Source organism: Ursus maritimus, unplaced genomic scaffold, assembly GCF_017311325.1.
Source record: "Ursus maritimus isolate PB19 unplaced genomic scaffold, ASM1731132v1 scaffold_32, whole genome shotgun sequence".
Lineage (NCBI taxonomy): Eukaryota > Metazoa > Chordata > Mammalia > Carnivora > Ursidae > Ursus > Ursus maritimus.
In genome coordinates this window covers 11,402,264-11,428,677 of record NW_024425786.1, presented here as the reverse complement: position 1 = coordinate 11,428,677, position 26,414 = coordinate 11,402,264, and the positions used below count along the sequence as shown (strand labels likewise).

The 26,414-nt window shown below is 37.4% G+C and overlaps 1 protein-coding gene across 1 annotated transcript in view; it reads right to left on the bottom strand.

Annotated features, from left to right (window-relative positions):
• Positions 1-26,414, bottom strand: part of SPEN (spen family transcriptional repressor) — an 89,235-nt gene that overhangs the window by 44,250 nt on the left and 18,571 nt on the right. Inside the window, 2 exon segments of the mRNA XM_040645824.1 lie at positions 16,241-16,717; positions 19,809-20,129. Of these exon segments, the coding sequence (XP_040501758.1) occupies positions 16,241-16,717; positions 19,809-20,129 (798 nt within the window).

Here is a 26,414-nt window from a genome sequence, read left to right as displayed (position 1 = left end):
ATGAATCTTTGAAACATGTTAAATGAAATACAAGCCAGATGCTAAAGGACTGATATTGTATGATTTCATTTATATGAGGTACCTTGAGTAGTCAAATTCTGTAGAGACAAAAAATAAAGCAGTAGTTACCAAGGGACTAGGGGCAACTTTGTTTGTTTTATTCTGTTTTTAAATAGGCTCCACACTGGGTGCACACACAGGGCTTGAACTCACCACCCTGAGATCAAGACCTGAACTGAGATAAAGAGGCAGAGGCTTAACCAACTAAGCCACCCCAGGCATCCCTATGTTTTAATGAGTACAGTTTTTGTCTGAGAAGAAAAAGCTCTGGAGATGGTTGGTGGTGATGACTGCACAACAAAGTAAATGTACTTAGTGCCACTGAACTGTATACTTTAAAATGGTGAGAATGGGGGCACCTGGGTGGGTCCTGGGATCGAGCCAGCAGGGAAGTCTCCCTCTCCCTCTCCATCTGCCTCTCCCCCTGCTCATGCTCTCTCGGTCTCTCAAATAAATAAATAAAATCTTTAAACATATATTTGAAGCTTTCAAAACTTATTGTTTTAATAAAAGCAAAAATGGAAAGAGACTGTACTCTTATTAAACAATTACTAAGGGGGCGCCTGGCTGGCTCAGTCAGTGGAGCATGTGACTCTTGATCTCAGGGTTCTGAATTCAAGCCCCACGTTGGGGTAGGGATTACTTTGGAATAAAAACAACAAGAACAACAACAACATCATCATTCAGGGACGCCTGGGTGGCTCAGTTGGTTGGGCATCTGCCTTTGGCTCCGGTCATGATCCTAGGACCCTGGGATGGAGCCCCGCCATCAAGCTACTTGCTCAGCAGAAGCCTGCTTCTCCCTCTGCCTGCCACTCCTCCTGCTTGTGCATGCACTCTCTCTGTGACAAATAAATTTTTAAAAATCTTAGAAAAAAAAAAAGGCTAAAATTTTTTTTCAAAAATAAATTCTTCTTAAAAAATAAATGAACTAGGGGCGCCTGGGTGGCACAGCGGTTAAGCGTCCGCCTTCGGCTCAGGGCGTGATCCCGGTGTTATGGGATCGAGCCCCACATCAGGCTCCTCCGCTATGAGCCTGCTTCTTCCTCTCCCACTCCCCCTGCTTGTGTTCCCTCTCTCGCTGGCTGTCTCTATCTCTGTCAAATAAATAAATAAAATCTTTAAAAAAAAAAAAAAGAATTTTAAGACGACGAACTAGCAGATACCTAGTCACAGAGTGCTGATTACCATTTTATGTTCACGTTTTAGGGGGTGAAGGTGTGGAGCCCATATGTGATTCGATTCTGCTACAGACAGATTCTGCTAAGTACATACTTCATAGTGGGTGTAAAAAACTTATCTTTCTACATACTGTCACTGTGTCCAAAACACCATGCCTTAGAATTACTTTTGGCTTAAATTCCAAAGAGCCTAGGCTCATTGGAGTCATTATATTCCTGGCAAACCCTTAAGAGTCAGAAAACCTGCTATTCAAGTAACTCAAAGCAAAAAGCATCAAACACGCATTATCCCTGAAAGTTATAAGCAGATATAACATGTCCGCCTAAGGAACAAGAAATCCTGTATGGCAGCAAAGCCTTTAGAACACCCATGGGATGTCTTACTCAAGGGACAAACTGAGAGGAAATCTAAACCGTCAATTATAATACAGTGGGATTTTCTCATTCCCTTAACCACACGCAGTATATAAAATCAGATGTATTCCTTGTTTGAACAACCAGAATGTTTCAAAACGCATAAACCAAAAAAGCCTACAGATGAAGTGAAACCATAGTATTTTTTATTCCAAGTGGTTATGGACAACTGCTGTAACCTTTACCAAACCCACAAGTAAATTTGAACTTTGAGTTCTGCCTTCTTCCAACTGAACTTTGGTGCTAATTACATCTCCTTCCTATCCAGAATAAAAAAGTCATCTGCTATTTCCCACTTCTGAACTCTGTTAAGGCAGTTCCAGACCCAAGAGGTTAGAAGGGCACCGAATTCCCCAGCAGGAAACCTAAAGCCATCTACTATTTGGTGCACTTGTTTATTTATTTATAAATGACTTCAAATTACTCACTCCGAAACTCCAGCCTAAAGCCCTGCTTAAACAACTCCTGCAGTTTCTTCCAGTGGAAACAAACTCGAAGCTACAGTCCAAATGGCTCCAACCACCATGACAAAGCACATTCAGTAGGCTGGTTTGTTTCCCTTTGCTTCCCTCTACCACTGAAAATGACGTTCAAAGAATCACAAAATTCAACACTGAATTCTACTCCAGAAACAAACATTGTGGGTTAACTAAAATTTAAATTAAAAAAACGAACAAACAAAAAAAAAAGTTTTGGTTACAGAAATCTTGTCTAGAAGCAACACTGTAGCCATTAAATAGTCTTATTCTAATTCCAACACCAGAATTCTACTGTATATTAATACATTTTAACCCTCTAACCAAAGTTAAACTTCACTTAAATCTTACTTTCAGCTTAAGGGTTTTTTTTTAATTATAAAAAAATTACCCTGGTTAAAATGATTTAATTTTCTTTTTGCGGAATTAAACTATTTGGAGGCTTAGATATTTAAGTTTTTCAAAAGCTGAAATATTCCCTTCGCCACCCTAGAAATCAACATGCACTTTAGCCTGACCAATACGAAATCTGTGTAAGATGGAATCTGGAAGTAGTTCAGTCTGTACTTGAGGCTCACGAGTCCCAAGAACCTTTTCTATTAATCCACAACTGCAAAGAGAATAGAAGGGTCTTGCAATTAAAATAAAAAGAATGTATTCTGTTTTCCTTTAAACAAAATGAAAAGCATTAAACAGATGCACAAATTACTTCATGACATTACAATCTTAATAGTGCTTGATTCTCGAACAGTGCTATCCAACAGAAGTTTAATACAAACCAAAAGTCTGAAACTTTCAAGTAGTCACACTTTTAAAAAGTAAAAAGAAACAGGTGAATTTTAATAATATATCTGATGAAATATACTCAAAATATTAATATGCAGTCAACATAAAAATTACTAATACTCTTTTTGCTACATTATCAAAATTCAGTGTGTATTTTTAATAGCTCTATTAAGATATACTTTCATACCAGAAAAGCAACCCATTTAAAAGTATACGGTTAATGATTTTTACTATATTTATGGAGTTATACAATCATAATATAACTTAAGTACATTTGCATCACCCCAAAAAGAAACCTCATACCTATTAGCACTCACTCCCCATTCTTTTCTACCCCCATTTCTAGACAATAACTAATCCACTTTGTGTCTATATAAATTCACCTTATCTGGATATTTCATATAAATAGAATCATATAGTATGTGGCCTTTTGTACTGGCTTCTTTCACTTAGCATGTTTTTGAGGTTTGCCCTGCTGTTAGGTTATAGCAAAGATCAGTACTGGTGCAAAGACTAGCCAAATTTCAAGTGTTCAATAGCCACATGTGGCCAGTGGACAGTACTGAACAACCTAGTTATAGAAACAAAAAGCTCCTCAAGAAACAAACATATCAGCTGTTCAATAAGAGACCATGTTAAGGGGCACCTGGGTAGCTCAGTCGGTTAAGCCTCTGCCTTCGGCTCAGGTCATGATCCCAGGGTCCTGGGATCGAGCCCTGTGTTGGGCTCTCTGCTCAGCCAAAAGCCTGCCTCTTTCTCTCTCTCTCTCTCTCCCTCAGCCCCTCCCCACTACTTATTCTAATAAATAAAATCTTTAATAAAAAAAAAAATCTTAAAAAAAAAAAAAAAGACCCCATGTTAAAGCCATGAGAATCCTTAAAGAGAAATGCCATTCATGACAGATCACACTTTAAAAAAAAAAAAAACAAACAAACCTCTAAAGACTTACTTATTCGAGAGAGCGAGCGAGAGCAGGGGTAGGCAGAGCGGGGAGAGAGAGGGAATCTCAAGTAGATGCCATGCTGAGCTCGGAGCTGGATGTGGGGCTCGATCTCACACCTTGAGATCATGACCTAAGCCAAAACCAAGATTCAGACACTTAACCGACTGAGCCACCCAGATTCCCCACACTTCAGAGGTTTAATTTTAAAATAATTGTTATAGTATATATAAAAATCATTATAAAAAACTAATGCCAGGGTGTTATCTTGATAAAGCAACAAATATTTCTCATTGTAATTCCAGATAGCTCCAACAAGTAAGCAAAATGATTCTTAAAGGCATAAATTTCCACTTTAAAAGTACAGAATTAGGGACGCTTGGGTGGCTCAGTCAGTTAAGTCTGCCTTCAGCTCAGGTCATGATCCCAGAGTCCTGGGATCAAGCCCCACACTGGGCTCCCTGCTCAGCAGGAGTCTACTTCTTCCTCTCCCCCTTGCTCATACTCTCTCTCTCAAGAGAGGGAGAGAGAAAGAAAGAAAAAGAAGAAAAAGGAAGGAAGGGAGGGAGGGAGGGAGGGAAGGAGGGAGGGAAAGTACAAAATTAACAGAAAAAGTGGACCTTAGTTCCAGGGTACCTACCACTTTATACTTCAAAAACTATCTTTATTGATGATTTATAACAAAAAAATACCCACCCACCCCTTGTTTAGGATTATACCAACAATTCACACAAGTTTTTTTTTTTTTTAAGTTTTTAGGGGTGCCTGGGTGGCTCATTCAGTTAAGCGTTTCCCTTCCGCTCAGGTCATGATCCCAGGATCCTGGGATCTACCCCACATTGGGCTCCCTGCTTCTCCTTCTCCCTTTCCCCTTGGCTTGTGCACTCTCTCTCTCAAATAAAATAAAATCTTTAAAAAAAAAAAAAGTTTTTGTTTTTTTTTTTAAAGATTTTATTTATTTATTTGAGAGAGAGAGAGACAGCCAGTGAGAGAGGGAATACAACCAGGGGGAGTGGGAGAGGAAGAAGCAGGCTCCCAGCGGAGGAGCCTGATACGGGGCTCGATCCCAGAACTCTGAGATCATGCCCTGAGCAGAAGGCAGACGCTTAACGACTGCCCCACCCAGGCGCCCCCCCCCAAAAAAAGTTTTTAATTTAGTGACATTAAGAAAAACTCAATAGTTACTCAGCCAAATTCTAACAATGTCCAACTTTATTTTATTGAACTATATATATATAATGTTTTCCCACCTTATTCTATGAATATATTTTACTACCCACATGGTAGCATATAGTTCTTCTAATTTCCTCATCTATACCAAGAAAAATTTTTAGAGTATGACTCAGATTCTTGGGAGAAACCAACTCTATTTTGCAAAGTTAATCTTAAAATGTATTTCATTAGGGGCACTTAGGTGGCCCAGTCGGTTGAGCGTCCAACTCTCGGTTTTCGCTCAGGTCATGATCTCGGGGTCATGGGATGGAGCCTCTGAGCTCAGCGTCGAGTCTGCTTGAGAGTCTCTTTCCCCCTCTGCCCCTCACCTTGCTCACATGTGTGCTCTATCTCTCAAATAAAGAAATAGAATCTTTAAATAAATAGAATCTGTAAATTTCACTTAATATTTTGTCGATCTGGAAAGAAATTCATCTATTCAAAAAGTGGATTTAGGAAGATGTTCGATAGAGGTCACTTCATACAATTTCTACAACAGTAAACTCTAATAGCATATAATTTAATGAATGACCACATGATTTAAGTAAATAAATTACCAGAGAGTGCTCTATTTTCTCACAAGAGAAGCAATCACAAAACTTCCCTTTATAAATAAAGGCAATCATTTAGTTTATAAGACACAGACTGAAAAAAAAAAAATTAGGGGAAGGTACCTGCAATAAAATCTTGGCTATTTCTGAGCTTCAGAAAATGGTAATGTTTAAAATAAGATTACCACATTTTCCTTTATATCTGTGATGGATGATCCCTTATTCAGGGCAGGGTGAAATTATACCACGGTTTCTGAGAATGACCTCCAAATGTAAACAACTCAAAAAAGATAAAAGAGAAGAACACCAAAACTGCTCTGAATAAACTTCTACCATAAGTAAAAAAGACTAACAGAGGTTTCAATCTCATTCCAAAAGTCTGAAACATAAGCAAGGTTATGGAAATTTCCATTTTCTATACAGCCCTGGCAACCAGAAAGACAAAAATAAATGTACTCTTTTATTTGAGGCTTTAATTTGTGGCTTAGTGACTTCTGGGTGTTCTCTGATCAGGAATTAGGCCATGTTTAATCACTTAATTCCCTTATTTCTCAAAGAGGAAAAGCTAAGAGGTTCTTTATATGCACAAAGTAGCCATGACACTAACAATTTGCAATTTAAGCATAATATTTTTTTAAAAGAGTTTGCCTCCAAGTCAAACAAAATTCAGTACAGTTCTTTTAATTTTAAAATCTGTTGTTTAGGATTTTAATCTGAATTACTTTTTGTTAGTCTGAAAGTAACGTTTAAAAAATTCACTTCAAAAAAAAATTTACTTCAAAATTAAAACTCACAAGACATGGAGTCACAAGTTTACCCCCAAATCTATTTTCATTTCTTCCATCTAACAATCAAACCAAAACAAACCCCAGCACAACCCAAATGGAAAGAATGAAAAAGGGTAAGGGAGTGACAGTCTGTCACTTCAAACAGACTAATTTAACTAAAAGCAAAATTCCTGGGGAACTTTGGAAATTAGTAAAATACATTTTTGGTAACAAATTCTTTAAGTTTTTTAAAATTTATTTGAGAGCAAGAGATGGAGAGAAGGAAGGAAGGAGAGCACAAGCACGGGGGAGGAGCAGAGAGAGAGAGAAAGAGGGAGAGAGAATCTCCAGCCCACTCAGGGCTGAGAGCGGAGCCTGACACAGGGTGGGATCTCATGACCCCGAGATCAAGACCTGAGCCAAAATCAAGAATCTGAGACTCAACTGATGGAGCCATCCAAGTACCCCAAATTTTTGGTAATAAATTCTTTATCACCAAGTGCAAACCATGTTATTATCTACCCAAGCAATGGTGGCAGACGCTGTTTTTCAAGCCTTGGCTTTTAAAGGACAGAAAACAAAAAGCAAGGGAGTAACGAGTAAAGATGCACTGGAAATAGCAGAGTTCACACCAGCTTTCAGTCTTAAAACTCCTTACTTAAGTATCTGATAAATGCCTCCCCCTAGGAACGAACTGGGGTTAACTGGCAGCCACTTCACAGCCTGCTCCTCCCCACTGCCTGCCCAGTCCCAGCTCAGGGGCCTGCCTGGTCCCCGCCCCACCCCTGGGCTAAGGGCTGGGCAGAAACTCTGGCAAAATAAGGAAGCCTCTGGGAGGTGGCAAGCGGCCAACTCAAACTGGATGATTCCAGTTTAGGCTGGTTTGACTCACAAACAAGCAGTTCTTAGCTTTCCCCACATATTCAGACACACTGGCTGCCGTGGCGGCACACAATGAGCTCTCCTCATTTGCTCTGAGCGTTAAGTCTACCTTGTTCTCAGTTCCCTAGCAGCAGGGGATCTCAAGTGAAAGCCGGATTCTCCGTACAGAGCAAATATGATCAGCCCAGCACTTGTTTGCAAAACTGCCTATTCCATACAGAACCCTAATGCTGACACCACCTATTACCTATGGAAAGCCTTACTGAGAATGCTTGTACTTGACAAAAAAGAGGAAAACCAGAAAGGAAATAGATCTATTTATGGATCTCCACAATGGAAGTTCAAGCCCATTAGAGCAATCAGAAAGCAAACACCTCCATTTTCCATATTTAGCATTAAAAAGTCTTGGCTAGCTAAAATGACCCCAAAAGAGAGAAGGTTGTGTATAAATAAACTATACAGAGCCTAGCAAGGAATGTGCTTCAAAAATGAAGGGTCTTCAACTGATGGTGGGAATGGTAAAAAGATACTACTACTAATACATACATACACACACACACACACACACACACACACTCTCTCTCTCTCTCTCTCTCTCTCTCTCTCTCATTGGGGTGTATTCTCCAAAGCACACACTGGGAAACGTTTATTCCATGTTGCTCAACAGCCCCAAAACTGATTTAAGAGGGAATGAACAAATATTCCTTCTTCTGGAAAATAATGATAGTTAAGGGAGCTACTCAAAATATGGGGAGACTTTGTGAATTTTAAATCTAATCGTTTTCTCCAGGATTGCAGACACACTAATATGCTTGCTGTTCTCGTTTTGTCCCTCCAACCCTTCTCCCTCCAGGTAGGTAGCTTTTTAAAGAACTTTGATAACTGTCAACCGTACTTCAATAAAATAAAGAAAAAATAAATTTTCTATGAAAAAAAAACTTAGATACCAATATTTCAAGGAGAATAATCATAAAGTCAATGAAACCACTAGATGACTTATTTCATCACAAATAAGAGTTACAAATTTCAAGATTAAAACTTTATTTAATGGTTGGAAATAGAGCAATGAATACATTTTATTTACAATACTGACTTTTACAAGACAGTCTTCCTTTTAAAATCTAAGATAATTTCAGCTGTCTAAAAAAGTAAAAATGAGGCAGAAGTGCAAAATAATAAAACAGGCTAAGAATGGTTGTGAAACCCAGAAATAAATCAGCTATTTAAAATGCATTAAAATGGTATTTTACTTAGGCTTAAAATAAGCATGCAAATATTTTCATTTTATATGAAGGGAGCAAAAGATAAAGAAACATCCCTCCTAAGAATATTTATTATCCTTGACTTTGGCTTCTTAAAGGCTTACATAAACCTTTACTGTTCCTACTTCAAAGTCCTCTGAATGCTCCCAAAACGTACACTTCACCAGTTATCCCCAAATCATTAAACATCTAATCGTCTATTTTTAAATTTAGCATAGTTTATGTTTCAATGGTTTCTGTGCATAGGTATCTTCTCTTTACACACTCAAAGGAAAAAAAAAATCTCTTTTCAATTTAAGTGATTCATCTCAAACTGACAGGTATAAACAGTAGCAAAGAGGAGAAAGGTTGGTATTACGCAATAAAACCAACTTAATTTCTACTCTCACTTCAATCCTACGCAGCTACAAACAGAAGAGCTAGGGAAAAAAAAAATTCTAAACACCAATTTCCCAAATATAGTATGATTTGTTGTATCATTTTTTCCCTGAGATTAAAAGGCATTACTTTTAGTGGTAGTGACTTTCTTCTGTTAAAAAAAGGAATACAAACTATTTTTATGCCCTAAATATATCTAAGAATAAAGAATCACAGTGCAACAAAACCAAATTTTATTTCCAACTAAATCCAGAAATTATTTGCCTATTCATTATTATCGGTAAGTGATCACTTCAGAATTAAAAACTCACACAGATGTGTTTTTAGGATTAAACATTACATCAATCACCAACAAACCGCTAATTATTAATTCCTTTAACACTTAAAAAAAACTGACTTTTGGGCATCTGGCTGGCTCAGTCACTGGAGCATGCAACTCTTGATCTCAGGGTCATGAGTTTGAGCCCCATGTTGGGCATAAAGGTTACTTAAAAATAAAATCTTTGGGAGCGCCCAGTGGCTCAGCTGGTTAAGCGTCTGCCTTCAGCTCAGGTCATGATCCCAGGGTCAGGGAATGGAGCCCCTAGGGAGTCTGCTTCTCACTCCTCCTCTCCCTCTGCCCCTCTCCTCCTGCTCATGTTCTATCTCAAATAAATAAGATCTTAAAAAAATAAAATCTTTATTATTTTTTTTTAAGATCTTATTTATTTGACAGAGACAGCCAGCAAGAGAGAGAACACAAGCAGGGGGAGTGGGAGAGGAAGAAGCCAGGCTCCTAGCAGAGGAGCCTGATGTGGGGCTTGATCCCAGAACTCCAGGATCATGCCCTGAACCAAAGGCAGACGCTTAACAACTGCGCTACCCAGGGGCCCCATTAAAAAAACAAAACCTTTAAAAAACCCACTGACTTTTTACTTCATACATGTATTAAAACTACTTCCATATCTGACAGTTTCCAGCACATTACATGTATCATAGCAAATCGTGTAGTCAGGTAATAAAATGAGTGTTCCTTCCCCAAATCAACATTCTAAATAGCATACTTGTAAAATAAGAGAAATGGAAGGTACACGGTCACTTTGCTACCCATAACACCACTAATCCCAATGGCTTCCCTCTCACCTTACCAGCCTCATCCATAATCTTTCACAAGCCTACAAGAGGACAGCAATTTTGGAAATTTTTCTTTTCTTTCTTTTTTCTTTTTTTTTAATGAGTGATAGTAAAGCACAGTTTAATGAGCAATACTACAAAGCTCCCAAAGAGGGAGGGGACCTAAGAGGGTTGCCTGGAAAATTTTCTACATGAACCTGAAAGGAAGTTCTCTCTCCTTAAACAAATAACTGCAAACCTCCTCTTGAAAAAATAGACAAAAGGGTAGTTGAATAAAATTCCCCCCCTAGGAAACTATAATCTATAATGTCTTGATTGTTCACAAAATGACTGGTCTTTATAGAAAAAAAATGCTCATTAGATTCCTTTTAACTATATCTGTTTTAAGAATCCAGAATCTGTTCAATATGCTAATTACTGTTTAAACATAATTCAGGTAAAATAATCTTAAATTGTCTATCATTAAAAAGAAAATGAGTAGGGTTATGGTCAACTCTGATATAATCTGCTCCAAAAATGTAAAAGAAATATACAAACAAGTTCTACAACTACTACTAGCAATAAGAAGTATTTTTCAGGGGCACCTGGGTGGCTCAGTCAGTTAAGCATCTATCTGCCTTGCACTCAGGTCATGATTCCGGGGTCTTGGGATCCAGTCCCCCCCCTGCTCAGCAGGGAGCCTGCTTGTCCCTTTCCCTCTGCCCCTCCCTCCTCCACTCATGTTTTCTCTACCTTGGTCTCTCTCTCTCAAATAAAATTTAAAAAAAAAATTTTTTTTTAATGAAGTATTTTTCATTTCCCTTTCAATAAGTAAACTATTCTAATTGCAAATCTAAGATTAAACAAGAGAGGGGCTGTAGCATAAATCACACCGTATCTTAATAGAGCATCAGTGTTGAAAAGGTGGATTACTGGAAGTTCCATCTGCTTTTCTTGTTACTTTAAATAAACACCAAAAAGGCTACTTCACATGTCAGTTTTCCTGCCCTGGAAGTAAGAAAGAGAGAGTATCTGTCTGTCTGTGTCTCTCCCCCCACCCCTCCCTGTTCCCAAGCCTCTTCCTTAAATCTTTCAACTATGCGGCGCCTGGCTGCTCAGTCGGTAGAGCATGCAACTCTTGATCTCAGGGTCATGAGTTTAAGTCCCACATTGGGCATGGAGCCTACTTTAAAAAAAATCTTCCAACCATGCCAGTATAAAAGAAAATCTAGTAATATAATTATTAACTATGCCAAAAAACATGAAATTTCATCAAATATTTTCTATATCAACTTACTATAATTTTAAAAATCTGTATGGAGAAAGCTTGCTCTAAATTCTGATTCAGGGCTCCTGGGTGGCTCAGGTTGGTTAAGCGTCCAACTCTTGATTTCCGATCAGATCAAGATCCCGGGGTTGTGAGACTGAGAGCCGCGTTGGGCTCCATGCTTAGTGGGGAGTCTGCTTGAGATTCTACCTCCTTCTCCCTCTGTCCCTCCCCACGCTCGCATGTGCTCTTGCTCGCTCGCTCTCTCAAAAAAAAAAAAAAAAGAAAAGAAAGAAAAGAAAAGGAATTCTGAGTTATTCAAACAGGTAACAAAGCATGATTTAATGTCACAGGGTTTACCAAAAGCCACAAAGAGACAACGAAATGTCACTAACTACAGTTATTTTCATGTAGTTATCTTTGCTTATTACTACATTCATCTGCTTCCACCTAAAGACCTATTTTTGTGAGAATAAAACTCTGTAGTTACCAGACATATTTAGACAGACAAACCAACAGGGTTCAGAAGAACAAAGGAAAAGGATGACCACAGCCCAAAAAACTTTTAAGGGAGATGAGGCTGCTTTTGGAAAGCTGGAAAGATGAACTAGCCACAGACACCCAGATTAATATAAATACATGTTGGCTCTTAGACACATATGTAGTTTTTTTTCTCTGTTTTAACTTAGCCATTGCAAATGTTTAATCTAAACTAGTTCTAGGGGCGCCTGGGTGGCACAGCGGTTGGGCGCCTGCCTTCGGCTCAGGGCGTGATCCCGGCGTTCTGGGATCGAGCCCCACATCAGGCTCTTCAGCTATGAGCCTGCTTCTTCCTCTCCCACTCCCCCTGCTTGTGTTCCCTCTCTCGCTGGCTGTCTCTATCTCTGTCAAATAAATAAATAAAAAATCTTTAAAAAAAAAAAAAAAAATAAAAAATAAACTAGTTCTATTTGTAGTGCGCCTGGCTGGCTGAGTCAGAAGAGCATGTTGACTCTTGATCTCGGGGTGGAGAGTTCAAGCCCCACACTAGATGTAGGATTACCAAAAAAGAACAGTAGTAATAAACTTTAAAAAATAATAAAAATAAATAAACAAACTAGTTCTATTCTTGGGGCTCCATACAACCTACCTTACATCATAAATTTGGTGCACACAAAAACACAATATTTGTTAAATAGATGGCTGAATGTAAACTCAAAAGTTAACTTTAGACTAAAAAGAGATTTAGAGAAGAAACCTATTGAATAGGAGGGAATGGAATAAGAACAGGTTTAGGATTATCCAAGTCTCAACTCTCTCCCTTTACTCTTTCAACCACTTCTTCCCCATTCATTCAGTAAACCTCTCTAGGGTATAGAATCAAGGACTAACTGCCAGGATATCTTTTCAGCAATCTGGTGAAGTCTGTGCACCACTTTTCAGAATAATGTTTCTAAATGCATGAAGTAAAATAAATGGGAATAAAAGGGAAACCAATTATATTGACACAGTTATTATTTAAATTTTTGTGATATGTTTTCATTAACATTAAATTACCCCCAAAAAAACCCATTTAATTACAATACTTAACATTGAGATTAGTAACTACTTCTCAGTAATGATGATTCGAAACCCCATTTTGAGGTATCTGCAACTATAATAATAAATTACCTGTGGATTTTACTGGTAACAATGTAACTCATACTGTCGTTACTACTGTTTTTTGTTGCCTACTTTCATAATGGGAAGCAATACTTAATTTCAGTTACAGGTTACTAATGAAAAGATGTAATTTTCCCTATCCAAGTTCAGGGACCCTAAGCCAGCCCAATCACCTTTGGGTGTGATCAAAGTAAACAACTGGGAAACAAAGTACAATCAAAAAACTACTTTATCAAGGAAAGCTTATGAACTAATTTAAATTCAATAAATTCTTCAATTCCTTTAACCTGTATACAGAAAATTCATTAACATGACAGGAAAAAGAAACCCAATGACAGGAAACTACAGAAATAAAATATGTTCAACTCCAATCAGGGCTTTTAAAATAAATACTTTTGTGGAATATATGCATTTAAAATTTTCTGTTGAAAGGAAAAGTGACTCCCTAAACCATGGCAAAAAGAGACAGCACCCTAGAGCTGCACACAGGAAAGTTTATACCATAGAGGCCCAGTTCTCACCAGTTAAATACTAAGAACGGTTATGCAGAAACTGTAGGTATGTCATTTATAAAGAGTTCACAACCAGACTGCTACCAATCCCATGTTTACTCATTGGAAATGCACTGCTAGAAGTCTGTTCACCAAAGCTCCAACAATTAAGGGGGATGGAAGGTGATTAACTTCCCAGTCAGTCATGCAGACAGAATACAAGCTTGTTTCTACAGCTAGAACCAAGCTATATTTTATCTACTATAAGATGATCATTTGAAACATTTTTAAAGAATTTGGAAGGTCATAGTTTCACAGTCATAAAGTTTTAAAGATGACAAAAAAGAACTTATTTCCTCCAAAAGGAAACTGAACATTCTGAACCTACATAACATCCCAAAATATTACACTCTGAGGTCAACATCATAGTCAAGGAAAAGAGGACATCTGATAAAAGGGAGGCTGAACCGAGGAATAATGGGTATGCTCTGCACACACAAAGATTTTTTTTCTCGTACTTGCTTCAATCATATATAATGGCCAAATCTTTTAGCTATTTACATCAATTTTGCTTTTTAACTAAGAACTGTATCTAAATATTTCAACTATTTATTGAACACGTACTTTGAGAAAGACAGTATGCTAGGCTCTATGGTGTGCACAAAGGAAGACCTGGTCCTATTCTTACAGGACAGCATTGAAAGGCCAGTCACTCAGTCCCATCTCCAGAAAGTTCATTCTGTTTCTCACAAATCAACATAATCTGATTATTAACGTAATGTCTTTCCCACTTGTCCAAAGTTAGGCATTCTCAGAGTCCAAGACTTCCTTCTCCAAGCTACTGAAATAGCCTCCTCACCACAATCTCTGTCTTTCCTATTCTAAGTCACCAGATGCCTTTCTAAAGCACAGATCGCAACAAACTCTCCCTTCTCAAAATCTTTCAACCACTCATCTCTGCATAAAAAACCAAACCCAAAATCATTATCGTGGTTAAGTCATTCTAAATTATGTGCTGTTCACAAAACATTCTTCCATTTGTACCCCTTTAGGTTGTTCCTTCAACCCACAATGTTCCCTGCCTAAAACTCAGCTCTTCTTGTTAAAGTCCTACATAACAGCCTTTATAGCCCTAAATCATAAAAACTTCCAGCCCTAAGCATGAATCAGGTAGCTGACAGAAGAGGAAATAGCTTCAACAACTGTAATTTAGTCCCCATTTTTCTAAGTTTATCCTGCCTTTTTGAGTTATCTTTTGGACTGTAAATATTCAGAAGCATATAACCATTCCTTTAGATTACATACACAAGGATTAGCTCCATCAAATTCATCAGATGGCCTCTGGCTTCAAGTTTTTGAGCTTACAATGCTAAGGGCCAGATCCCAAACCACTATCACTCCCACCAAAGCACAATGCCATCCTGAAGGCCCTGTGTCATGTTTCTCCAACTTTAACACTTCCATAATTGGTTGGCTTTTCAATAAGTTTTGACACAATGGAATGCTACTGCATCCCTTTAATGAGGTAGGTTTAGGGGAAAAAAGACTAAAACTTGAGTACCTTAATTCTATGTAGGAGAAAGTAGGACGTGATAAGACTTTATAATCAGCTTATAGAATTCAAATGAATCTTGTCAATCATCTAACTTGACAATATATCAAATAAAATCATGAGAGGTTAAGGGTTTTCATCCATGTCACAGAGCTGCAACACTAGAGCCGGAACACAATTTTCCCCAATTACATGATCATTTACTTTTCTTAAATTAATTCTAAGCAGGCAATACTAAAGAAAAATAATCTGGGCATTTTAATCAGGTCAAAAAATTTTGTATCCCATAAATTTAAAATACACATCATCCAAATATAAAACTAGGATATCTGACATAAATAGGTTGAGTAACAATAACTGGAAACGGGGAATGGTTAAAGACTACCAACAACTGAAGCAGTAATAATAATAGCTAGCAATTATTAAAGGCAGCATGTAATATATATGGGTATCAAGCTAAGCACTTAAATGCATTTTTTAATTTTAATCTTCACAATAACTTTAAAGCATGATCCTCACAAAACATGAGAAAGCTGAGGCACAGACAGCTTAAGTAACTTGTCCAAGATTATAAAATGAGTAAGCTATACTATCTACCTAGATCTGTGATAAACTTCTAAGCTGTTTCCTGTTAAGATTACCTTCAAATTATTATTTTTATCTTTAGAATAAACCATCTTTGTGAAAAAAATTCACAACTAATGAAATTAGCTCACTCAGCCTTAGTGAACAGCTAAGTTACAACCTGCATTTAAAGAAAGCTTTTCTACCAAAGTTTATAAATCAGCTATCACCTTGGCATTAAAATTAGTTAAAATGTACCCAAAAGTAGATTTAGTCATTGATAATAGATGTGTCAACAATATATTTCACCAATACATCTTTAAACAAAAGGCTTTTATGAATTTTCAACCAAAATAATAGAAATAAGTTAGCATTATACACCCAAGGAATTAAAAACCTTAAAGAGAGACCCCATTTTCAGCGGCACAGGATTTACTTCGATTCAGCTAAAGTTACCATTTTTCTGCCTCTTTTGGCCATTTTAATATTGAGCATCTGGAGCACAAAACAGTATTTGCAAATCACTTAGTTTCAGGTACTTGACAGAATGGTGAATTCCATGGCCACCCACTAATCAAAGCTTCTTCACTTGTTATATACATGATCCAAGATTACTTACTTTTTAAAAATATTACTATGCTACAAATCATTACCACTGATTGTTGAGAATTTGTGACATTTTATTCAACAGCTCGTCTGTTATAACAAAAGGCTGTTAACCTACCTGTCACTGCTGGTACTACTGCTGCTGCTGATTGAATCACTACTGGAGGATCTACTCCTAGAGCCGCTGCCGCTAGGGGACCTTGTAGGTCTAGACGCTTGGCTAGCCAGCCTCTGAGGAGACTGATTTCTAGACTGGGATGAATGTGGTGAGCGACTCCTGCTGTGCTGGTAATTCCGCTCTGGCCTTCTGCCTCGTACCTCCCGGGTAATATCATCCCTGTAGATATCCCTGTGTACCACACTGGGCAGTGTAAACTGCTCCCGAGCCCTAGGTTCGTATCGGGGGTCATGAGCATCAAAACGGTTTGGACTTCGACTCCGAGAAGTATAATAGAGCCCATGTTGTAAAGTCCGCTCTCGAGGATCTCTATAGTAATCCTGATCGTAATGTCTTGTCCGATCAAATCCTCCCGTCCCCCGTTCATGGTGTCCATAGGCACTATGTTCATAAGCACGCTCCCTGTTATCTGAAGCCCTGCATTTAGGAGGGGGGGAAAAATATTTAATCAATCAGAAAAGGGCAAGCAAAACTAAAAGCAAGTCATGCAAACATTCATTTCAGCATTGTCTGTCTTTGCAACTGGTCATTTTCTAAACAGCATTAACCTACTTAGTAAGCAAACACTACCAAGCTTAACATTTTACTTGACTCCAAAAATTATTTTCACAGCTGAGCAATCATTGTGTATACTGGGCTTTCATGACTAGTGTTCTGCAAGTCAGATGCTCGGGCTTATATACAGAAATATACATATACCATCTCCTTTTCATACGCAGTTCAATGGAATAAGAGACTGTCATTTTAATATCAAAGTTTTCTATACTTCCATTTGATTAAAATATATACTAAATTTTTACTTACTTGACAAATTTTAGGCAAAATTTCCATGATACATTTTAACACAGACATGAAAGCCCTATTGCAATGTATGTCCCAGCAGTAAGAGGGCATTTTCAAAGAAGTCCAGAAAAAATTTTAAGTATAACTTTTTCTCATTAACTTTCGACTTCTTGGGTAATTATAAAAACTACCAGATTATGTAAACTGCTGTGCCCAAACAATCACCCTTAATAATAAAAATGGAATCTTAAAAGAAAAACAAAGAAAACCACTTAGGTTATCAAAATACTGGATTGACACATGCTATTCTATGGTAAATTTAACTAATTAGAGAATAAAGATTATTTTATCTCCTGGTGCTATCAAATTCCACGTAATTTTTAAAGCAACTACTCCATGATTCTACCTGTTAATGTTTGTACTTAATATTTACAGGAAATACATTCTCATAGGTTGTAGCTGAACTCAAACTGCCTCTGATGAAATTAGCCAACTTTGGGAACTGTAAGGTACTTGAAGGTTGCTATTAGCAATGGTTTAACCTAAAAAAATATTTCTGTAGGATATGAATATTGGCTAACTTATGGTCACAAAAAATTGTTGCATGTTCAATTACATTACACACATGCAATTACGTTAATATTGAAAACCAATTCTAATCCCATAAAGAAATCTTAACATTTTCTACTTCTGGAGGAAACCAGAACTCATTTCCTGAGTTCCTAAAAGACCATTTCATCACTTGAATCTCAACTTGAGATTGAGTTTCTTCTCAACCTTATCTTTGGATCTGATCTTCCATCAAAAGATTAAGAAATCAAAGATACAGAAGAATTAGAATCTTTCCAGTGAAGAATTTCTGGCAAAAATCTGAGAACTAATACTATGTCCCCAATACATACATAGATCCAAATCTCTCCACTAATTTTCACTTTCACCCACCATTTCACTTAGCAACCATACCTTCCTAAGCTATTTTTGCTTTTTGCTGCTATGACGTAAAGCAACTGGCATGGCAAAAAATTCAGTGATAGCTTTCCTATTTAAATGTATTAAATAACTTTCTCCTTTTTAAATTTGCTACATTTAGGGCATTTGGACAGATATTTCAATGTCTAACAAACAACAGGGTTTCCTTTGAGACTTAAGAGAAAATTTCACAAATAATTCATTAGCACCCTATCAAATGTTAATTGGTAAAAGCTGTTATTAACGATATAACAGAAGCAATAGGCAATAGTTCTAGGAGAATTATGGCTACAGCTGATATTTTAGAAATATGCAAAGTTCTTATCCATTAGGAAGATACAGAAGGCAGGCACAAGAGCTAGCAGAGCTGAAATCTAATAGCTATCCTTTGATTTATCTATTAGTACTAAATACTTCTAGAGTTAGTGGGGGAAAAAAAGAGTTTGACTTGGGTTAGGAGAGGGGCTAATATACACAGGTCAGGACATACCAACCTTTTCCAAGTGTGGAAACACGACCTATAATCCCAATTAAATCTAGGGAGAGAATTGTGAACATAACTTCCCCAATTTTGGCCCCTCTTATGGGGGTAATCCACCTTCTTAATGGGCAAGGGTGTCAAATGATATTTAGATGAACCACAAGGAAAAAAAATCTTAGTGACCAGATAAAATAATTCCACTGGAAGCAAGCAGTCCCAGACAAACTGTAACTCTCAAACCCCCAGACTTCTTTCTTGAGATAGTAGACAATTATAAATTCATCCACATTCATAAAAATTTCCAGCCCTAAGTAGGAATCAGGCAGCTGACAGAAGAGGAAATATCCTCTACGATTCCACCAAATGAGGAAGGAACAGTTGCTCCCCATTAGTTCACCTTTGTAGCCATCCAGCACAGTCAATTTTGATTGCTGTATCCACAACTGATCGTCACCATGTGTTCAAGGCTAAAGTACCTTTAATTAGACAGCAACTTGCTTAAGAAACAAAATAGTAATCCTCTTCCCCTGGGCTAATGGAATCTTGACTGCATGACATTCCATACATTCCAGCAATTAGAAAAGAATGGCTATATTCCAGGATTTAGAAACATTCATCATCTCAATTTTCCCCCATTCCATCAAGGAGTATAATTCCAACATGGAAACTGTGTAGATCCAAAATGGAAAAAATCAAACATTGCCTTCACTCTTCTTCATCCAAGTACAGATTTCCAGATTAAAGTATTGTTTGTAGAATCCAAGCGGTTGAATCATTACGGTCTGCTAGGGTTTTTGTGACAATCCAATTTGTTTGTACACTTTGTGCAGTGAAAACTGAGAAGCAGATATCAACTTCTAAAAGAATCTGTAGGCTCTAATATTCCAGAAATATTCCGTAATAGTACAACCACAAAATCTGTAGCCAAATAGCTCCATCAGATAGCAGAGATATATCCAAGGAAGGCCTTCAGATTATCCAAGAGAAGGAATAATTAATTCTAGAAGACAGGTAACTCCAAAAATGATACTGCCATACAAAATCTTCCACCATTTTACATCTCAGGAGTAGATATCCAACCAGCTGCAGGAAATATCCTCTACGATTCCACAAGATACCAGCCACTGGGATAGAAATCACTTCCGTTTCCAACCCAAAATAGGAAACATTGAGAAAGCCCAAAACTTTAAATCCATCTGGGGCCCCTAAATATGAGTTTCTGTTTCTCACCATATCAAATACAAAATACCTGCCTACAGAAACCTTGGAACTTACCCATCAAGTCTCCGCTCATAACGTCCTTCTCGTGCATGAAGTGATGGTGGGGGGCCATAAGCAGGCCCTCCACCACCTCCTCTGAACCCAGAAACCTCTCTACTACGAGATGCTATGGAAACTGTATCATCCAATCCCCGAGCAGCACTCGGAATGGTGCCTGGTTCATTATAATCCGTGCGTAGGTCTCTATCTCCCATTTTGTTGACGGAGTTGTGAGCTTTCTGTGCACTTTTGATGTCCACAAAATCCACAAAGGCAGCCACTCCTCCTTCAGATCCCCTTTTGGGGAGAATTTTGACACTTTCCACGCGGCCATATCTGGAAAAAAATAAAACCAATATTATTGTTACATAACAATAATTTTCTAAGAACAGTTTTTGAAAATATGTTTCTTATTTTTAGACAATTTACATTATCTATGTATGTGGGAGGAGTTGCAAAGTGACACTTAAGATGGCTTTTACACTCACATTTTACTTTCTTGGGGCAAAAATTTACAAGAAGTTTTTAAAGTAAACTCTATACCCAATGTGGGGCTTGAAATCATGAGCCCTGAGATCTAGAGTCACATGCTCATACCAACCGAGCCAGCCCGGTCCCCCCAAATTAACAAATGTTTTAACCATTTTATACTCTCACTTCTTAAATATAATATTTACTAAATTACTTTTCACCTTTTAAGAACACAGCTGAAATGAATCTCTCAGAAGTCTAAGGAATTTTTACATTCTAAAAAAGGTTACTAAACATAAGGTCATTCAATGTTACTTAGAAATCTTTAAAGATGTATAAGTAAAAATTATAACAGCTACTGTACAGATTTCATTTTAATTTAACTCATTAAGTGAAAATGATCTTAATGAAAAAAATGAGATGATTCCACAATCTTTACTTGAAGGTAAAATAAACCCATTATTTTGTGTGTCCATTTGAAGTGACAGTCTAATTTTTTTAAAGATTTTATTTATGAGACAGAGAGAGAGAGAGAGAGAAAGCAGGAGCTGGGGGAGGGGCAGAGGGAGGAGACTCCCTGCTGAGCACAGAGCCCACCACAGGACTCAATCCCAGGACCCTGAGATCATGACCTGAGCCAAAGTCAGACACTTAACCGACTGAGCCACCCAGGTGCCCCTAAAGGGACAGTCTGATTTTTTTAAAGATTTTTTTATTTGACAGAGAGAGAGAGAGAGAGTGCAAGCGCACAAGCAGGGGCAGCAGCAGAGGGAGAAGGAGAAGCAGGCTCCCCGCACTGAGCAGGGAGCCTGATGCGGGGCTCAATCCTAGTACCCTGAGATCACGACCTGAGCAGAAGGCAGACACTTAACCAAACTGAACCACCCAGGTGCCCTAACAGTCCAATTTTTTAATGCAGTTTTCTGCTATTTAATTTTTTTCAAGAGGTTAAAACTATTAAAACTTATAATTTAGGTATACTTAAAATTGTTTTTCATAAAAATTAATAAATTTGAGAAAATCTTTTGACAGACCATATGTTCCCATTTGCATTCCAAAAAAAATGCTTGATATGTCTACAAAGAAAAATTTTAGGGCACCTTTTGTATTTGGAAGATATATGTAAGAAATATAATGATTTGGAATTTTAAAAGTCATGAAAATTCTATGAATTTCATTAGGAGTTAGCTATGCTTTATGTACTTACAATCTGGCATTTTAGAAAGGAAGGCACAGCAATTTTAAATATAGCATTCTTATTTGCTGACAACCCAAAATCGTAATTTTACACTTCTCCTGGAGCTGACATTATCAGAAAGCAGAACTTTTCTCTTTCCATCCTCTAGTGTGATTTAAGTTATTACCTCTCACAAGGGAAACATAATCCTAAAATTCTGTTTCATTAGGCAACTGAACTAGAAGTAACAAAATTATTTGTTGATACAGAATAATGAAAGGATCCTTTTAATTTGGAAAAAAAAATTTGTTAATAATTGGAATGGTTCTTTTCTTTCCATACAAAAATTAAACAATACCTTCCTGACAAATCCTGACAAAGGATTTGTATCTAGAGTACAAGAAATCTTATAATTCAACCCATTTTTTTAAACAGGCAAAACACTTCAACAAAGAAGATACACAGATGGCAGATAAACCCAGGAAAATATGCTCAAAATCATTAGTCATTAAGGAAATGCATATCAAAACCACAATGAGATACCACTCCACACCCACTAGGATGACTACTTAAGGCCAAAAAAAAAAAAAAAAAAGGATGAAAAGAATAAGTGTTGACAAGAATGCAGAAAAATTTGAAATCAAGTGCAGATCTAGTTTAACTCTAAAATCGTGCAGCCACTGTGGAGAAGTTTGACATTTTCTCAAGAAGTTAACATAGAATTACCATAGGACCCAGCTATTCCACTCCTTAAGAAGTAAAAACTGGGGCTCAAATAGATATATGTACACCAATGTTCACTGCAGCATTATTCACAACAGCTGAAAGATGGAAACAACCCAAGTGTCTACCAATGAATGAATAAACAAAATGTGAAATATACATATAATGGGATAGTATATTAAGGCATAATAAGAAAGGAAGTTTTGATACATGCCACAACATGGATAAAAATTTAAAATATAACCCTAAATGAAATAAGCCAGACAAAGAAGCATAATTAGTCTATAATTCCACTTATATGAGGTATCTAGAATAAGCAAATTCATAGAGACAGAAAGTAGAATAGAGATTAGGAGGAACAGAGACAAGAGGGAAATGGGGGAGTTATCGCTTAATGGGTATAGAATTTCTGTATGGGCTGAAAAAATTCTAGAAATAGACAGTGGTGATGGTTATATATAACACCATGAATGCACTTAACACCACTGAACTGCATACCTAAAAAAGGTTAAAATAAATGTTATGCATATTTTACCACACCTACAAACTTTATCACTACGTGGAAGGTTGCATAGGTTCTTCTATTAAAAAAAAAAGGATAGCTCAGTCAGTTAAGCATCTGACTCTTGATTTCAGCTCAAGTCATGATCTCAGGATCATGGAATCGAGCCCCGAGTAGGGCTCCACACTCAGAAGGGAGTCTGCCTGAGACCCTCTTCATCTCCCTCTGTCCCTCCCCTCCCCATGCCTGCACGCATTTGTGCTCTCTAAAATAAATTAAAAAAAAAAAAAAAAAGAGGGAGGCAGCAAACAGAAGCAACTTCCCATCAAAGAGTCAGTTAGCCAAAGAATAATAAAGAGAAAACAAATGTTTAAGCTTATGTCCTGAATAACAAAGAGTTAAATACAATACTATGCATTATTAATTACCGAATAACCAATGCATAGATTATGGGTGTAAAATAAAGTCAAATCACGCTCCTTCCTCAGAATGATGGGCTCACCATCTCTGTAATTTTTACATAAGGAGAGCACACTTTGGAAACCAGACATAAATTTATCTTCCAATTCAACAAAGGATAACCTGATCAGGTATTACAACTCTACGTTACTCTTGTACACTGAGAAGACTGGAAACTCCCAAATTAAAAAAAAAAATCAAAGCAGTGGCTCACTTTTCATATCCATGAAAACTCAGCTGGTAACGGTGATGTTCTGATTTTGTCTACTCTTTCCAAAATAACACATTTCCTACAGTTTTCAAGTATTCCTCAAGTATTCAAGATGAAACATTTATCTGACATTTACTAGTTTAAAAAGAATCAAACCACAATTAAGTAGTATTTCCTTTTCAACAACATCAAGCCTTAGATACAGGTTTTCAGAGAACCTATGGAATATTTTCCAGTAATACACAGAAAATATCAGTTTCTAAAATTACCTGGTCACTGGTTATGTGATTTAGTTAACTCATTTATAATTTCTCAAAAATTAAGAGAACCTAAGTTTAAAATAAATGAGAACATAAAGCTGAGAAATTGTGTTCGACTGCTATAAGCTGCAATATGTAACTATTTAATAGATTTGTCTTCAAAAACACAGTCAAAAAGCAATACTAAATTGGTTTCTGTTTGGTCAAAACGTTCAACGTTAAAAAATATTAAATTGATCAACATACACTGTATTCTAAGTTTTTAAAAAAATTTTTTTTAAGATTTTATTTGACAGAGAGACAGCCAGCAAGAGAGGGAACACAAGCAGGGGGAGTGGGAGAGGAAGAAGCAGGCTCCCAGCAAAGCAGGGAGCCTGATGCAGGGCTCAATCCCAGGACCCTGGGATACATCCTGAGCTGAAGGCAGACGCTTAACGACTGAGCCACCCAGGTGCCTGTATTCTAAGTTTTTAAGAATCAATTTAAAAACTATCCAAGATAAGGGTGCCTGGCTGGTTCAGTCGGTACAGCATTCAACTCTTCCTGAGTTCAAGCTTCATGTTGGGTGTGGAGCCTACTTAAAATAAAAATTAAAGGGGCGCCTGGGTGGCTCAGTTGTTAAGCATCTGCCTTCGGCTCAGGTCATAATACCAAGGTCCTGGGATCCAGCCCTGCATCAGGCTCTCTGCTCAGCGGGGAGCCTGCTTCTCCCTCTCCAGCTCCCCCTGCCTATGTTCCCTCTCTTGCTCTCTGTCTCTGTCAAATAAATAAAATCTTTTTAAAAAATTAAAAATTAAAATAAAAAAAATACCCAAAATAATGCCAGGTTTGATAAAATGTTTGGTCTCCTTTCAACAGACAATTTAGGGGTGCCTAGCTGGTTCGTTTGGTGGAGCTTGTGACTCCTGATTTCGAGGTTGTGGGTTTGAGCCCCATGTTGGGTGTAAAGAATATTAAAAAAAAAAAAAAAATTAAAAAAAATACCACACAATGGACAATTTTTGTAATAAGCACTGATAGTACTTAGCAGTTCCTTGAAGAATATAATTTCAGTGAATTAATGGCCTCAGAGTTCACATTGGAAAGCAATGTTGACACAGTAGAGGAAAAGCATGAGTTTAAGAGACTAGCGTCCGATCCTAATTCAATTATTAATTATATGATTTTTAACAGGCACTGTTCTAGGCACCTGTTGCATATCAAGGAAAAAAGCAAAGATCCCTAATCTCAGGGAATTTAATTACAATTTAGATTCCTGATGGGTGAAGAGTAGTCCTATTCTAAACTGTTTTTATCGACTCCACAAGAAACTTACTCTATAATTTCCAAGGCAACACCATGACATAAAGCTAAAGACATACCCCTCAATATAGACATAGCTCTCAATACCCCTTCTTTCCAGAAGGCACTGCACTCAACCATTATTGTCTGGGTTTTCAATAAAAATGCAATGATTAATTTTAATCCTAGTTTTTTCAACTAATAAGCAATAGTAAAGAACAGCCACATACAGTACTTGCTTTTCACAAAAGGCCGCCTACTTTGGAAAACAATCCTCCCCAAGTCATTTTTTTTTTTTAAGAGAGGGAGGGGGAGAGAAAGGGGGGGGCATAAAAGTAAAGGGAGAGAATCTTAAGCAGGCTCCATGCCCAGTATGGAGCCGAATCTCAAAACCCTGAGATCATGACCCGAGGCAAAATCAAGTCAAAATCAAGAGTCAGATGCTTAACCAACTGAGCCGCCCAGGCGCCTCTCCCCAAGTCATTTTTGAAACAACAATAGTCCACTCTGCTTAGACAATACACTCAAATTCTACATCTACCCCTTCTCTGCCCAGTTAACTCCTAGAGTTAAAACACTACATCTGAGCCTTTTATGATTATAACATTACTGCTCCATTTTCAAGTAAAGAGATCCCTTCTAAAGCTTCCATGTTGTCCCGCTATTCCAGGTAAGAGTTATAGGATTGTACATAGGGAGAATATCAGCCTTTTTGAAGAGGCATGCAATTAACCTACACATCTACTCTGTAAAACCCAATATATCGCTTTCTAAACATTACATATTTGACCAAACTACCAATGGCTTTGTGCATGTCCCACGTTACCACCCTTCCATCCCATAATGGCCAAGACGTACCGTATTCAAAAGTAAATGACCAATAAGCATGGATAGAAAGAAAGTGAAGAGCAAATGAAAAAAAGGCCTAAGAGATAAATATTAAAGCTTGGTTGGGCTACCTATAATAGTAAAGACAAGAAATGTTTGTTTTTTTTTTTTACATTATTAAAAGATTCAAAATCATTCCTCTTTCAAAAGTTAGACAGTTAGGTCATGAGTATATCCATTACAAGTACCAAACTATCTGAAATAATGCAGTAACATCAACACTTATTTTACCTTTTTATAGCAGTAACTTTTTACGAAGGAATTACTAATACATAACTCAACCCATCTGACCTTATATTTAGACCAAAAGGCTGGTTCCCCCTCTTATGACAGACCTTTATTTTACATCCTACACCAGTGACTAGAAATACTTTCAGCAGACCAAAAGGCAGAATCCTTAGCGACTTTATATGTTATAACAGCATTTAAACTAGAGCTGCCCAGGCGGCGCCTGGCTGGCACAGTCGGTTGAGCCGGACTCTTGGTTTCTGCTTGGGTCTTGATCTCAGGGTCATGAGATCAAACCCTGCGGCGTCAGGCTGCAGAGTCCACTTGGGATTCTCTCTTTCTCTCCCTCTGCCCTTCCCCTCTCACTCTCTCAAATAAATAACTCTTTAAAATAAAATGAATAATTAAATAAATTAAAGAC